Here is a 16307-nt window from a genome sequence, read left to right as displayed (position 1 = left end):
AGAAGAACCCCATCAGATGTGCGAAGCATTCTCTCCTATCTGCAGTAGCCCCTCCTCGGCACTTCCCCCAAGCCTGCGGATACCACTCCAGTTACCTACACCGGGAGTAACAGTCCTCAGACAACTCCTTGTCCCACAGCGTATGCCCCAAATATGCCTCCTCATTTTCATTCAAAACGCCGTCACTCTAGTTTAAGCCCACATCACTTAGAAGCTGCCAACAGTCTACCAGTCTCACACCACTCTCTGATTTATTGTCTACAACCTAACCCATTCCTTCAGCCAATGTCAAAAACAAAAAAACCAAACCTGCTGCCGTTGAGTTGATTTCAACTCATAGTGACCCTACAGGACAGAGCAGAACTGCTCCGTAGAGTTTTCGAAGCTATAATCTTTACACAAGCTGACTGCCACATCTTTCTCCCACGGAGCAACTGGTGGGTTCAAACTGCCAACGTTTTGGTTAGCAGCCGAGCACTTAACCATGCACCAGGAGGGCTTCTTCAGTCAATGTCAGATATTTGAGCAATCCCAGATAGTGTTATCTAGGCAGAACTCGGGGGAGTTAGGAGATATGCAACTACCCAGCTATGTAACCTTGCAAAAGGCATTTATCTTCTCTGGGCCCGGTTCTAACTCTGTGAAAATCAGAGACAGACCTTCCTAAGTCCCTTCTGAAGCCCTGGTGGTGCGGTAGTTAAAGCGCTGGACTGCTAATCGAAAAGTCGACAGTTTAAACCCATCGGCCGTTCTGTGGGAGAAAGATGTGGCAGTCTGTTTCCGGAAAGATTTACAGCCTTGGAAATCCTATGGGACAGTTCTACTCTGTCCTATAGGTTGCTAGGAGTCAGGATTCGACTTGATGGCAATTGGTTTGGTTTGAGTTTGGTAAGTCCCTTCAGACTCAAACATCTGTGACTCTGTGGTTCCAACTCTTCAACCAGTAGTCCTCCCAAATCTTTCCAACCTTATTTTCCACACTCCCAATAGTGCCACCTCCAATCCCACCTACACACAGAGCCTCTTCTGATCCCCCTCTCACCTACATACCCCAATGTAATCTCACACTCCTGTGTGCCTCTAACACTTTCTTTTCTATTGTTCTCAGAGCATTTACCATACCCAACCCTGAAACATACACATGTGTATACTTGTATATTCTTACTCCTAGAATATAAACTTCTGAGGACCAGAAATATATCTTTACTAGTAAATGGTGTAGCACACTGTTAGACAAATGCTATTTATTAACAAATATCAAGTTATTAATATCAAGCAAAAAATGCTCAAACATTCTTAACAACCCTTAAAACCACAGTATTTTATTTACATAGCTTTGAGAAATACAGAAAGGTGGCTGACATAGAATAAATCACGTCTTTACAATAAGCAAAATAATTTAGTAGGTCTCTTCTTTTAAAGTTTGAAAATCAATTTAAATTTACCGTTAATATCAATGGGATAGTGTTCTCAGTAGGTACATACTCATTCATGCCTAAACATATACTTGTCTCACCAAAATAGTTTTTAAATGCTCACAATCTACTTGGAGAAAAATAAAGTTCATATACAAGACAAAGAAAGAACATTTCAAAGCCATGGCGAGTGCAACAGGAAAGGAATTGTCGGAACATTCTGGGCCCATGTTAGGGCAACCTTCAGAGAGCTGGATCTCGAATCAAATAAAGTACGACAGACAGGACGTCTGGGGAGCCACAAAAGGCAGCGTGAAAATGGACACCAGATCCCAGAGGGGCAGATGACAGACAAGGCAAAGGTACTGATAGACTTTATCCTATAAGGCACAGAGAGTCTCTATACATAAAAATGATACAACAAAAGTGGTGCTTTAGAAAAATTAATCAGACACCATCTGTAAGAGTTAAAGTAATGTGAGATAACCAGAAGCCAACCTGGTAATAACTGGAGTCTGTATGGTCAGAATCTACACCAGGGGTGGGCAAACTTTCTGTAAAGGGCCAGACAGTAAATATTTTAGGCTGTGAAGTCCATACATACAGTGTCTGTCACAACTACTTAACTCTGAATGAATGAGTGTGGCTGTGTTCCAATAAAACTTTATTTACATAGCAGGTGACAGACAGGATTTGGCCTGTAGTTTACTGACTCCTAAGAAAGCAGTGGGAAACAACAAAATTTAGTGATTAAAAAAAAAAAAAAATCAGATTAAAAACAAAGATAACATCAAAACCAGGAGTCTGAAAACCGAGATGGTAGTGGCGTTACCGATAGAGACGGGCAAATTTGGGAGAAAAGTTCATTTAAATATATAATGTGTTAGTGGTTGCCAGCAGTTGAGGGGGGGTGATGGGAAGTGACCGGTAACGGGTACAGGGTTTCTTTCTGGGGTGATGAAAATGTTCTGGAATCAGAGAGTGGTGATGGTTGCACAACTCTGTGAATATACTAGAAAATGCTGAACTGTGCACTTTAAAAGGCTGAATTTTACTGTCTGTAAATTGTATTTCAACAAGAAGAAAGTGGAGGAAAAATATGCTGAGTATGAGGCGGGGGCAGAAACCCAGGCTGAGGTGTGTTCCATTAGCGACTAGATAGATAATGCTGGAGTATACCTGTAAAATAAGGGGGCAGAAGATGGCAGCTGAGAGACGAGGAGATGCTGAAATAGAGAAGCTCTCCAAAGGATAACACATTTTAAGTAATGCCTTAGGGGATGAGGGAAAAAAAAACTAGATCGAGAAGGAATATTAAGAAAAGACACAGGCATGAGGAGAAAGCACGAGAGAAGAAGAGAGGCATGATAGCAGAAAGAAAGGTACTGCTGGTATCAGAGCATGTGCCATCAGCAGCAGCATGAAAAGTGAGCAGTGAAGAAAACAGAACCCTCACCAATCCCAACCATGTTAAAAAGATACAACTTCCATTAAAGTAAAATTCTAAGAAATAAATATTTGTAACAAGTAGTAGAGTTAGGCTAATGAATAGATACACCCAATCTTCTCCAGCATGAGCCTCTGAAATGACCTTTAGGACATCTCAAAAGCAAATGCGTTGAGTATAGCTTTTTAGCAAGAATTTGCTCGCAATTATCTTTAAGCGGTAAAACGTACATGCCTGTAACTCTACTACACACAAGAGAATGAAGTCTCAGTACTAATCCTGTTTATACTACTGCCAACGTGAGCCCTGTTTTCCAGACATCTCACCTGAACGGATGGCCTTCGTCTGATTTCTGGATAGCTTGGATCACACCCTTGTATATCCTAAAGCTGATAGTCACAGAGAGCAGGGCCAAGGCAATGTAGGCCGTCACGCTCACAATGCTGAACACGGTCAGTGAAAGCAGCAGGAAGAGGCTGGCACCAAACACCACTCCAGTCTTCTTGATGTCTCTCCAGTAGAGAAGGTCGACAACTGAAAACGGGAAGAGCAGAAACACCGAGTTAGAACATTTGTTTATCCATTGGGGTTTGCTCCATCTACCAAAATAAAAAGGTCACTAGATAAGGGAAAACCGAAACCTAAAATATTACAGAAAAACCAACTTTTATAAGCAAGACTTTTAAACCCACTCTACATTCTATATTAGTATAATACCTGCATCTATTTCTATTTTTTAACCATAGAATGTTTTTCATTCAAATCTGTTCCCTACCTGTCCAAATCATTCTGGCTATACAAGATTATTGAATGTCTCTAGCCTGGCCAACTTCAAATCCCAAAGAAGAGGTTGCCTGAAAATGATTTTGAGTGTTTTTGCCTTCATACAATGCATGATATATATTCAAATGATTTAAAAAAAAAAAATCCTAACACATGCTCACTAAATGAGATACTTCAGTGACATAAACATATACCCTATGAATAATCACTAACTCAAAAAATGTTGAGCAACTCTATTTAAAAACTACACACTCAAGTCTTATAGCACTGCTTTTAACATATCTCTCTTTGAAAAACTCAGTGAAACTGTACCCTATGCTGGCTACCATTAAAACCTTTCCTACAAAGCAAAAGACAGAGGGACAGAGCCTTAAGATTACCGAAAAAGCTACTACCCCCTAAGAGTAGCTAAGCACAACGCCATAGGAATTTAGTCAAAGAAACGAGGAAAAGTACACGTGCTCCACCGTTACATAATGTGGACTGACAGCAAGGAGTCAGACCAAGCCTAGCTTAGCACATCTGTTCTGGGCGTACGGTCTCGAAATCAGGTTCTGTACAACCCAGGGGAATTCTTCAGTGTGCCACGGGCCCTGGGTCCTCTCTGCTCGGGTTGTGAACAAGTGTGAGAGAAGAACATTTTTATAGCAAACATGGATAAACTCAGGAGTAGAATTTTTAATTCCTGTTCATTTTAAGTAAAGGAGGTCACTTAAAAAAAAAAAATCACGTTTCTAGGGGAGCCTCAGATCCCCTAAGGTTTATATGACTTCCCTTTACTGTTAGAAGCCCTGGTGGCACAGTGGTTAAGAGCTCAGCTGTCAACCAAAATGTTGCCAGTTCAAATTCACCAGCCGCTCCTTGGAAACTCTACAGGGCGGTTCTACTCTGTCCAATGGGGTCGCTGTGAGTCAGAATCGATTTGATGGTAATGGGTTTGGTTTTGGCGTTACTGTTAGGGGTACTTACATGCGGAGCTGTAAGACGTTAGCTATTGTTACAAAGCCCTTAGTTTCTGTTAGTACATCACATGAGTACTGATTAAGATACTTTAATATCCATCACAGTGTCTGGCACATAGCGGGGACACAGAAGTATTTGCTCCATTCTCCTAAGTAAGATTTGGTTTGAATGTTAGTAATTTAACATTTTATACATGATTTACAGTTTTGTTTTCAAATTCTGTATTTCAACTATTTAGTCACATCTTCCTCCATTTCAGATTCATTCTGACCCTGCCTAAAATATCTAAATCAGTTTTTGTTCTGTTCAACTAGTTTCTACTATTGCACCAATATACTAGAACTTAAAATAGTCTACCGATGTTATCCAACTGACCTTATGAATAACGCCATATGGGAAAAAACGATAACACAATGCTAACAGTTTTCAGACATTCGACAAACACTTCCTGAGCTGATAACATACTATCAAGAAACTCAGTGTGGAAGAATGTGCGTTAGGAAACACTTGAATGAAAAATGGACTTTTAAGACCCTGTCCAACTTAAAACACTACAATCCTAGGAGGGATGCTCAGACGTGTAAAACCAGTACAGGTATAAAATAAGCACTACATCTGTCATCGGAACTCAGAGAAGGAAAAAAATGGAGGAGATCAAAATAGATTTTGTGAGACAGAAACTAAGCTGGGTCTTGAAGCATCCGTAAGATCTAGAAAACTAAAGACGCCGGTCTAATCATAAGTCTCTTTTCTGCTGGCAGTGGTTCTTATAATTAATGCTACTCTTTAAACAGGACACAGTGAGAGGGCACAAGCTATGCTAACAGCCCTTGGTTAGATAATTCTTTCCGAGGCTCCTCCCACCTCCCACAACAGTGGCTCTAAAACAGGGAAGCAAAGCACTAGGCTCTGGAGTTGGGGGACCTGGACTCACACACTAGCCCCACCCCCACCCACCCATGTGACCTCAGGCAAATGGCTGAAGTCCCCTACACTTCAGTTTCTTCCTCTATAAATGTGCACAGCAGGAGGCACAATTCACTGTGAGGATTAACTGAGATCAGGGATTAGTAAGATTCTTCTTCAGTAAGATGATACACACAAAGCACTTAGCCCACTACATCGCATACGATAAATTCATAATGTATGTCAGGCTGGTATCTGTTGTCATTGATGCTATGACAGAATCCACCACTGGTCTGTCAGTTTGTCATACTGTGGTGGCTTGTGTGTTGCTGTGACGCTGGAAGCTATGCCACCAGTATTTCTAATACCAGCAGGGTCCCCCATGGTGGCCGGTTTCAGTGGAGCTTCCAGACTAAGAGAGATTAGGAAGAAGGACCTGGTGACCTACTTCCAAAAAAACATTGGCCAGTGAAACCTTATGAATAGCAGCAGAATACTGTCTGATACAGTGCTGGAAGACGAGCCCCTCAGGTTGGAAGGTCCTCGAAATAAGATTGAGGAAGAGCTACTTCCTCAAAGTAGAGTCAACCTTAATAAAGTGGAGGGAGTCAAACTTTCAGGACCTTCTGCTGATGTTGCAGCTGCAAACATCCATTAATAACTGGAACATGGAATGCACAAACTACGATTCTAGGAAAATTGGAAATCATCAAAAATGAAATACAACACATAAAGATCGATACCCTAGGCATCAGTGAGCTGAAGTGGACTGGTACTGGCCATTTTGAATCGGACAATCATATGGTCTACTACGCCAGGAATGACAAATTGAAGAGGAATGGCGTCGCGTTCATCATCAAAAAGAACATTTCAAGATCTATCCTGAAGTGCAACACTCTCAGGCAGAGGAGAGTATCCATATACCTACAAGGAAGACCAGTTAATCTGACTATTATTGAAATTTATTTTAGATCTAGATTTGGGGTGTGTGGGGGGCGGCGAGAAGGGCTTAGATATTTTTATTCCTAATAGTCTTTTGGATTGAACCTTCCTAGAAACTTTTTTTAGGAGCCAAACATTATTAAAACTTTAGGGAAACAATAAATTCATATTCCTACAGTTTTTCAAGCAATTGTAAACTATATCATTATGGTAAAAGTACGAGAAGCTAAGAAAAGGCTTGAAAAGCTAGGTACTTTTTAAGCCTGGTCCATGTTTCAGAAATGTTTTCCAGGCTGTGATCTACATTCTCCGCATTTCCCTTAATTTCTGGAATCAATATTTACAAGGCACCTTAATTAAGCCAAACATTGTTCAGAGCCTACACAACATTATCTCTCTCAATTATTATAACCCAATGAGAGGCATCTTTCAGACAAGAAAGTGGGACCCAGCTCTTACATGACTGGACCCAGATCATATAGTTACTAAGTTGCAGAACATGGATTTGAACGCAGGCTTCCTACTGATAAAACTCATACTCTCCATGTATGATGCCAAACTGAAAGCTCAGCACACTGAAGTTCTTCAAAATGACACACATTTGCACGCATGATGAATGGACAGGGTCTAGGCAGGTAAGTACTACATGTGAGAGGAATCACCAAGGCCAAGAAGAAAAAGTCTAAGAGAAATTAACAAGATAGGTTAATTAATAATTTTTTTCTTTCTTTTTAAAATTTTATTATGAGGAACACATAAATTCTAATGTGAACATTTCACCTACAAAAAAAAAAAAACCAAACCCCCTGCCATCAAGTCGATTCCAACTCATAGCGACCCTATAGTTCGACCCAAAAAGGAGAAAAGAGCTGTTTCAGTACATTTGACAGGTACTTTTCTACAGTAGAAAACTACAGTTAATAAAGTTGTTGAAAATGTCTTTTCAAAACCACATGAACCTAATAAAATCAGGGTACAATTATCCAAAAGATTACGCAGCAATCAGAGAGTGATACAGACCTATAATGGTCCATAATGATAAATGAAAATGGAACATTGCAAAAAAACTCATACAGTATAATTCCAGTAAAGAAGTACACATGTATAACTATCAGGTCTGAGAGGATATCGACTAAACAGTGCTTCTCTCAGGGCAGTGGGATTATAGATGAGTTTAACCTGCTGCTTTTTTTCCTTCTGTGGTATCTGAAATTGTCCTGCACCAATGGCAAACATGCATACTATCGTAATTTAGAAAAAATTCACTCCTTTTTATTTCTGTTCAATATCACTAAATAATCTTACGATATAAGTGTGGTTTTTCAGGTGGGCTTTCCTATATGGAAAGAGTTTAAGAGAATGTTAGTAAAGTTGTAAAGGATGAAAAAAATATTACTTTCTAGCAAACAGAGTTGCCATCTTAACTGTCATTAGCCAATAATATTTCTAGTCTCTCTCAGATTCCTTAAATTGGTTTTAATAAAAATTTTTAGAAGAGTAGTTTATTCAGGATGTTGGATACTCAATCCACCACCAGACTACCAGTTGTCATTGAGTCAATTCAGACTTGTGGAGATCCCCTGAGGAGGGGGAGCCAAAAAGTTTAACTAAAATTCCTTTTGAGAAATATATTCAAATATTTTTCTTCTAATGTTCATCAAGGGATTAGTTAGTTAATCTCTATCTATTAGTTAATTTAGATGTTTGTTCAACCCTGGTACCTAAACTAGGCAACAGCATCATCAGAAAACTATAGACTAATATCCCTTACAAATAGAAATGCAACAATCTTCAACAAAATACTAGCAAACTGAATCCAGAAACATATAAAAAGGATTATATACCATGGCCAAGTTGGATTTATTCTAGGACTGCAAGTTGGCTCAAAATATAAAAATCAATGTAATATATCATATTGAAGAATAAAGAACACAAACCTCAAGATTATCACAATAGATGGAGTCAAAAAGCGTTTGAAAAAAATCCCACAACTCTTACGTGATAAAAACACTCAACAAACTTGGGGGAAAAAGGGAACTTCCTCAGCTTGATACAGGCATAAAATTTTTTTTTAAAAAAACCCTGCAGCTAACATCATACTTAATGGTGAAAGACTGAAAGTCTTCCCTCTGAGATCAGAAATATGTGCTCGCACTACTTCTAATCAACACTGTCCTGGAGGTACCAGGCTGGGCAATTAGGCAAGAAAAAGAAATCAAAGGCATGAGATTAGAAAGGAAGAAATTAAACTATCTCTACACGCAGATAACGTGATCATGTGTACAGAAAATCCTAAGGAATCCACCAAAAAAAGCCACCAGAACTAATAAAGGAGTCCAGCAAGGCTGGAAGATACAACAAACAAAAATCAATTATATTTCTATATACTAACAATGAACAATCTGAAAATGAATTTAAGAAAACTCCATTTAAAATAGTATCCAAAAGAATAAAAATATACGTAAAAAATACTCAGGAATAAAGCTAACAAAAAAGTGCAAAACTTGTGAACTGAAAACTAGAAAACATCACTGAAAGGAAGAAGTTCTAAATAAATGAAAAGACATTCCACGTCCCTGAATTTGAAGACTTGTTAAGATTTTAATACTCTCCAAATTGATCTACAGATTCAATACAATCCCTATCAAAATCCTAGTTGCTTTTTTTTGCAGAAACTGACAAGCTGATCATAAAATTCATATGGAAATGCAAGGGATCCAGAATAGCCCAAACAATCTTGAAGAACACAGTTGGAGGGCTAACATTTCCCGATTTCAAAATTACAAAGCAACAGTAATCAAGCATCATGGTAGTGGCATAAGGACAGGCAGGGCAATGGAATAAAACTGAGTGCAGAAATACTCCCAGAGCTGAGCACAAAGCTTGAATCCACTAAACTTTCAATAAATATTGCTGACTGACTGACGAGAATGAATGCATACTTTACGCCAGTGTAACGCATGCACTAAATTCCAGTTGTTTGTTCAAAAAACGTTTCTACGCTTTGGATTTAACATTTATTTTAAGCTATTTTCAGATGTTTACATTTATCAAGTAACAAACAGCAATGCTTTTAGATAATTTATAGAACAGCAAAAACTGTTTTGCAGGCCTGTCTGTCCTTACTAGACCCTGACGGATCAATGAATGCCTCTCATCTTCTTATTCCCATTACTTTCTTCATTAATGTTTGCTACACTGTCTGAATAAAAAACCAAACCAAACCCATTGCCATTCAGTCGATTCCAACTCATAGCAATTCTAGAGTGGCCAGATTATTTTTAGGAATAGAAACATTTTAAAGATAGTAATATTTTCAAGTTTAAGATGAGGACATCTTTAACAAAGAACTAGAGGGTCACCAAAATGCTAATTCTGGATTCCTCTATGATCCGTTTATTAGTTCTGTTTGTAAGTGAAGAGTTTATGGGCACTTTTACCCTTGAGAAACCAACATGAAGATAACGGGATGCAGAAGGAAAGCACAGTCTGCACGGTTCCTCCTCAAGTCTCCATCTACACTGCAGAATAAAGTGTGAATTATCCAAGATGACCTGTTCTGGCCTCAACTTTCCTCTTCTATAGAACGCTCATGGAACATCCTTTGAAATCCTGAGAGTAACAGTGCCTTCACTCTTAGAACTGTGGGGAACGGTTATGGATTCCTAAAGTAAGGCTGATCAATTTGAACAAACTCTTCTCATTTCGAAGGAAGTGATTTACTTTCTGCAGCCCTTGCCCACTTTTGTTTTCAAAATTAAAAATGCAGAAAACCTATATTTTGTGTTTTGTGCAGTGCACAAAGCAGTAGCATCTTTATCAAATTAAAATTTTAATTTAAAATAACTCAGCATGCTGCAATCTTTTCTTCAAAATAAAAGCCTGTGGCCCACTGCAGGGTAGAAGAGGTGCCTGCATTTGGTGATCACAAACGGTCATCTGTCACAGCTAAAAATAGTGCCAGCATGCATGCCTTGCATGCAGGAGTCATCCAATTACATCTCACCTCAAATTCTTACGGAACTTTCTCTTGAACAGCCTTAAGTAAGGTTGCAATTTTAAAGTCTTTTGTCTTGGGGTAAAAAAGAAAGTTGAACTAGCTGATCCTAAAAATACTAGTGGAACAGGGAGTGGCCTGCAGGAAAATACATACTTCTGAAGCAAAAGCAAATATTAAGTTCTCTTTAATAAAGAATGAGAAAGGCAGTTAAATAGGAAATTAATAAACAAATATATAAGTATTAGAATAGTAAAATTTTAGTCAAGTTACTTTTCACAAAACTATGTCTGATAATAGTAAGCTTCCCCTTGCACTTATTAAACATTCACCTGGCTAACAAGTGGCAGGTGAAGCCCAGAAAAAGGATGTGTGCACCGTGGAGCTGAGCTCTTCTGGTGAAGAGGAGACTGAGTCCTATTTCTTCCTTCAGTCCACCAGCGGTATGACCCGAACAATGGTGCCCTAGACCTAAGAAGTGATCTGAAGCTGCAGTATTCAATACATAGAAATGGCTGGTGAAGGGAACACACTAAACAAAAGTAGTAATTCAAGAGATAAAGTCAAGCAGGGCAATCAAATATTAAAGACAATGCTTAACTAAGCCCTGGTTTTTAAAAGGTGAATTTAATTTTCATCAAAAGTATTGCTAACTGGGTTTCAGTTATCAAGTTTCAGGCTGATGAGCACCTAGTATTGCTACAAAATATCTCAACCAAATACTTGACAAACCAGCATCTCTCCTGGCTCTCTCTTCTTCCTGTAACTAGAGTTTTTGAAAGATACACATAAAACTTCAGATCCTTGTCTGTTTCACCAGTAAACCTAACCTGTCCTATACACAGATTCCAAGGCAATGACTCTTTCTACCTGAACCAACAATATTCAGTTTTGTAAAGGATATTGTCATTCATAAACGAAGACTCTTCCTAGGACAATTCTATAATTCCGATAAATTTGATAAGCATGTCGCGATTTATTTTAAATTACTAGAAAAAAATCAAGATCTATGTAAATAGAGACCTGAAAATAAAATTTACACTGGCTCAATGCATAATTTACTATGGTTTAAATTTTACTTCTTGTTGGCATCTAGACATTAAAAGAAACGGGCACCAAGCCTTAGAAAGAGGAAATCACTGCTCAGAACCTTATTTTGTACTAATAAAAACTAAAGGGAAAAGATCTTGTCCCGTAACACTATGAACTTGAAAAGGCTTAATAGACTGGAGTTGGGGGGATTGGAGCTCAAAGCAAATTACAAATCCAGGAAAAGAGAATGAACTTCACTAGTAAGTAAACGAGTCATACAGACCCGGGTTCGATTCCCAGCCAATGCGCCTCAGGCGCAGCCACCACTTGTCTGTCCACTAAGGCTTGCGTGTTGCTACGATGCTGAACAGGTTTCAGTGGAGCTTCCATGCTAAGACAGATTAGGAAGAAAGGTCTGTCGATCTACTTTTGAAAATTAGCCAATGAAAACCCTATGGATCACAACAGTCCAATCTCGTTGTGCATGGGGTCATTGTGAGTTGGGGGCCAATTCAGCAGCAGTGAACAACCACCTCTCATGCACACTCAATGTAAATGTTCACTGAATAAATGCCTAAAATACGGACAATGAAACAAGTCATCTATTCAAAATTATTTTAGATGATTTAGGTGGGAAAAATAAATGAGTGCATACAACAAAGAAGAGCCGTAATTCCTCACATTCTTATAGAAAATCATAATTTTAGCAGATTTGTAGTCTGACGAACCAAATATCAGAGTAGAAATTCCTAAATCTATCTCAATGCCCAACTCTTAACCACAAACTTGCAGGGATATCATTAATATGTGATCATTTTTTATCTTTAAAGTGTTTTGAGCTTCTTAAGTAAATGCTATATAGATAAATACAAGATGGTGGTAATACAGTATTGGAGGACAGACAATACAGTAGGATTTTAGTGTCTATCAAAGTACACAAATGCATAAGCAGTAGCTAAAGAACTATTTTGACAGCCATGAAGTACATATATGTATCTCCGGGAATATAAATCAGCCTTATCCATGATGAAGCAGAAAAGCAGAAAATTTGGTTTCGGAACTCTGCAAGAATGCAGAGATATTTATTCCTAAGCACTGGCTAAATTAAACTTAACAGCTAACACCCTTTAGCCCAGATTCTAGCAAGAGACGGACTAAGTGAATAAATCAAAGGGGAACTCGGGATACTCAGAGAACAGAATAAGAATTCTACCCACTGCTTAAATATTTTTCCTACATTCAAACATGTAATCCAATCCTTAAGAACTGAGAGAAATTGTACTCCTGGCCCAGGGAGTTCCCACCAGGCGGAACTTTTTGACAAGGCCAACCAACCTGCCACACCTACATTCTTCCACGGCTAGTGACCTCTATTAGAGAGCAAGGACCACAAAAAGAAATACATACCATGTTCAGTGAGACGCCAGAACTCAAATATGCATGAATATCAAAACAAGGGTCATTTTAGCTTTTAGAATGTTTCCAATCTTCAGTTGTTCAAGTACAAAAATAAACAGTAAAATAAAAACGATGGCCCGTGGTACCAGCTATGTGGTCCTGAACAAACAATTTAATCTCCCTTTAGGTTTTTTTGTCTGTAAAATGAGAAAGTTAGAAAAAATGACTAATAAGATGCCTTGTCACTAGGTATAATATAAAAATTCTGCATTTACAAAAGTTTCTTAGGTTACTTAATTCTTCCTTTACGAAGAAGGAATCCTGGTTCTAATTTCTCCCACTTGGGAATATTTTAAACATTTCCCAAAAATGTATGCATGGGGTTCAAGGTCGGGAGTGACCTGAGTGAACAGCAGCACCCTTCGCCTCTCTCACTGAGAAGCTCTGCAGAGCCAGCTGTGGGGGGGACTCTGATGAAGCACCACTGTTCCTGCCTTCAAGGAATTTATGGGCTATAAACAGTGCCAGCTATGTATAAATAACCGTAACAGAAGGCACAAAGTGAAAACCAAGAGGATGAGAGAATGGGCATTCTGAGGAAGGCTGGACTACCTCTGCCTACAGGATTAGTGATGGACTGGGTCTCTGGTAAGTAAGACGTGGGCAAAATGAAATGGGAAGAAAGGCTGGGCAGAAAAACAGGAGCAAAGGCACAGAATGGGGTATGTTTAGGTAACAAATATTTCAATTTGGCTGGATACACAAAGTAACAGGAGATGGGAATTATAAAGGTTGGGACTAGGCCATGGAATGCCTTTTAAAAGCCCAGAATAGATGGCATGAATTTAATTTGAAAAGTAAAGGAAATCCCCTAAGTGCCATGATTGCAGCAGCACTTCTGGAAGATGAATTTGGCTATGACTCACGGCATTGAGCGGAAAGACCAGTTAGGAGTCTTTGTAAAGAATCAGGGATACCCAAATGTGGGGAACGAAAAAAACAGAGAAGTTATTTTCATCACTGTTTCCACCTTATCTATTACAAAAAAAAAAAAAAATGTTGCCGTTGAGTCAATTCTGACTCAGAGTGACCAGACAAAACAGAGCAGAACTGCCCCACAGAATTTCCAAGGAGAGGCTGGTGGATTCAAACTGCCAACCCTTTGGTTCGCAGCCTGAGGTCTTCACCACTGAGCCACCAGGGCCCCACCTTATCTATACAATATTGTAAACCACACATAGGAGAAAACTTTTTTACTTGTTAATGCAAACCTGGTTCTTATTAAGTAATTTAATTACTTAAAACTGACAAAATAACTATCTCAGAGTTAAAACCACCAGAATCACATACGTAATAGTTCATCTTGGCCAAGGTTCCAGGATATACACTTCCATGTATTGCTCAAAATAGTAATTTGTACAGTCTTTCTAGGGAGCAGTTTTGCAAGATGTGCCAAAAGCCTAAGTACTATAACTCACACATCTGAAAATAATCATGGATGGTAACAAAGACTTATATTAAATTAATATTCATTTTAGCACTAGGCTTAACTTGCATATTTAACTGTATGGGACCAATAGTACACATATTAGAATACTGTAGCCATTAAAACACTGAAGAGTATTTTAAAAATAAGGCATTTCCCCATTTAGTGCAGGAAAAAGAGATTCCAGAACAAAATGTACCATGTAACTCTCCCCTCAATACGCACACATACACTGTTAAAAATATAAACCAAAGCCATTCTCTGTGTAAGGTGACAGTGAGTAATTTCTATTTATTCTTCTACATATCTACATACCTTCTAAATTTTCTACAACGTGTGTGTGTGTGTGTGTGTGTGTGTGTGTGTGTGTGTATACACACACAGTGCTGCGCTATTAAACCAAGATCTAGAAGAAACACCTAACGGATGTCCAAGCACTCAGTTTCAGTGAGGTTTAGAACTGAAAGCAAGGGTCTTCTTCCAATCAGTAGATCTCCCAGCTGGTTAAGGCCAAGGTTCCCTTCTCAGGCAGTCTCTGGTACTTCCAGGGGGAAGGAAGGTACCTCAAGCTGCAAGACCCCGTCCTCTCTACCTGAATGTCAATTTGTGCTTATACTGGTACCCACATATTTAGTAACCGTAATCTCTGAAAGAAAAGTATTAGCTTATCACAAGCAAAGATTACGCAGTTCTTGTCTTGAGGTATAATCAAAGTGGATTGTAATGCTAGAAACATTTCTGTCCCCATCCTACAGAAACTACTCTCAAAGGTCACCCGTGACATGCCAACTGCTAAATCCAAAAAGCACTAGGAATACTTAAGAGTTTTGCACGTACTCCTAAAATTCAACAGGGTCCACAACCATTTCTCAGTCTTCATACTAATCAGCCTCTCTACAGCATTTAACCATCATTCCTTCTTGAAAATTTTCTCCCTTACTGTCAGTGAAACTACACTAGACTGCTGCCTCTGCTCAGAGTGTAACTCCCTGATCTCCTTCCTGGAGCCTTGCTGTTGCTGTTAGGTTCCAGCCAGTTGATTTCAGACTCACTGCAACCCCATGTGACAGAGCAGAACTGCCCCCCATAGGGTTTTCTAGGCTGTAATTTACGGGAGCAAATTGCCAGGTCTTTCTCCTGTGGAGCTAGTAGGTGGGTTCAAACGGCCAACCTTTCGGGTAAATGCCACCATAATGTGTTTTAGGCTTTCCTTCCTTAATCTTCAGTTGTTCGTAACCAAACTTCCTCACAGTACTCCTCTGACTCCTTTGCATTCGATCCCCAATTCTTTATCCTTAAACCTGTCTCTTCTCTGAGACAGAGAGGAGATGATTTATCACTTCAAAGTGTCTAAAACTCAACTTGGCATCTTACCTACCTTAGCTCTATTTCTCCTGACATAAAAACTTACCTGACAACACTTACCTGGGTCTTAAAACTTGATCTGTCCTTGAAGTCCCTCCCCACCCCTTTCTATGCCAAATGTCAAGTATTCTTTCCTCGAGTTTCTCAAATCTGCAACTTCTTTTCCATTCCTATTTCAAGCCATGTTCAGGCTCTATTTGCTTTAAATCTGCTTTAAACCAGTCATTCTAGCTGGTCTGCTCCTAGGTTCTCCCTACTCCAATTTATCATAAACAGCATCCCAAACCAATCTTTCAGGCGTCGCCACTCTCTACTTAATACTTCCGAAGGTTGTTTCCCTTATGATAAAACACAAAATTCACTGCTTTCTGCAATCTGGCCCAGGGTGTCTTTTCATAAAACCAGAGAACCCCGTAACTGTAAGGAACCTTAGAAACCAGGTAAATGGGGAGGTGGGGGGGGGTTAAGTTTCTTACTCTAGCAAAAACCAAAACAGGATCATAAACAAGATGAAAAACCTCCATCAGTTTTTCCCAAATTCACCTGATTATAACATGAACCATACCAGGATTC

At 39.1% G+C, this 16307-nt stretch overlaps 1 protein-coding gene across 1 annotated transcript in view; it reads right to left on the bottom strand.

Moving 5' to 3' along the window:
- Positions 1–16307, bottom strand: part of LOC101340873 (reticulon-4) — a 64995-nt gene that overhangs the window by 11191 nt on the left and 37497 nt on the right. Inside the window, exon 4 of the mRNA XM_012556457.2 lies at positions 3189–3396. Within this exon, the coding sequence (XP_012411911.1) occupies positions 3189–3396 (208 nt within the window). The remainder of the gene's footprint in view (positions 1–3188; positions 3397–16307) is intronic.

Source organism: Trichechus manatus, unplaced genomic scaffold, assembly GCF_000243295.1.
Source record: "Trichechus manatus latirostris isolate Lorelei unplaced genomic scaffold, TriManLat1.0 scaffold00005, whole genome shotgun sequence".
NCBI lineage: Eukaryota > Metazoa > Chordata > Mammalia > Sirenia > Trichechidae > Trichechus > Trichechus manatus.
Note: the sequence above shows the minus strand (reverse complement) of the source record. Positions and strands in the feature narration are given on the sequence as shown.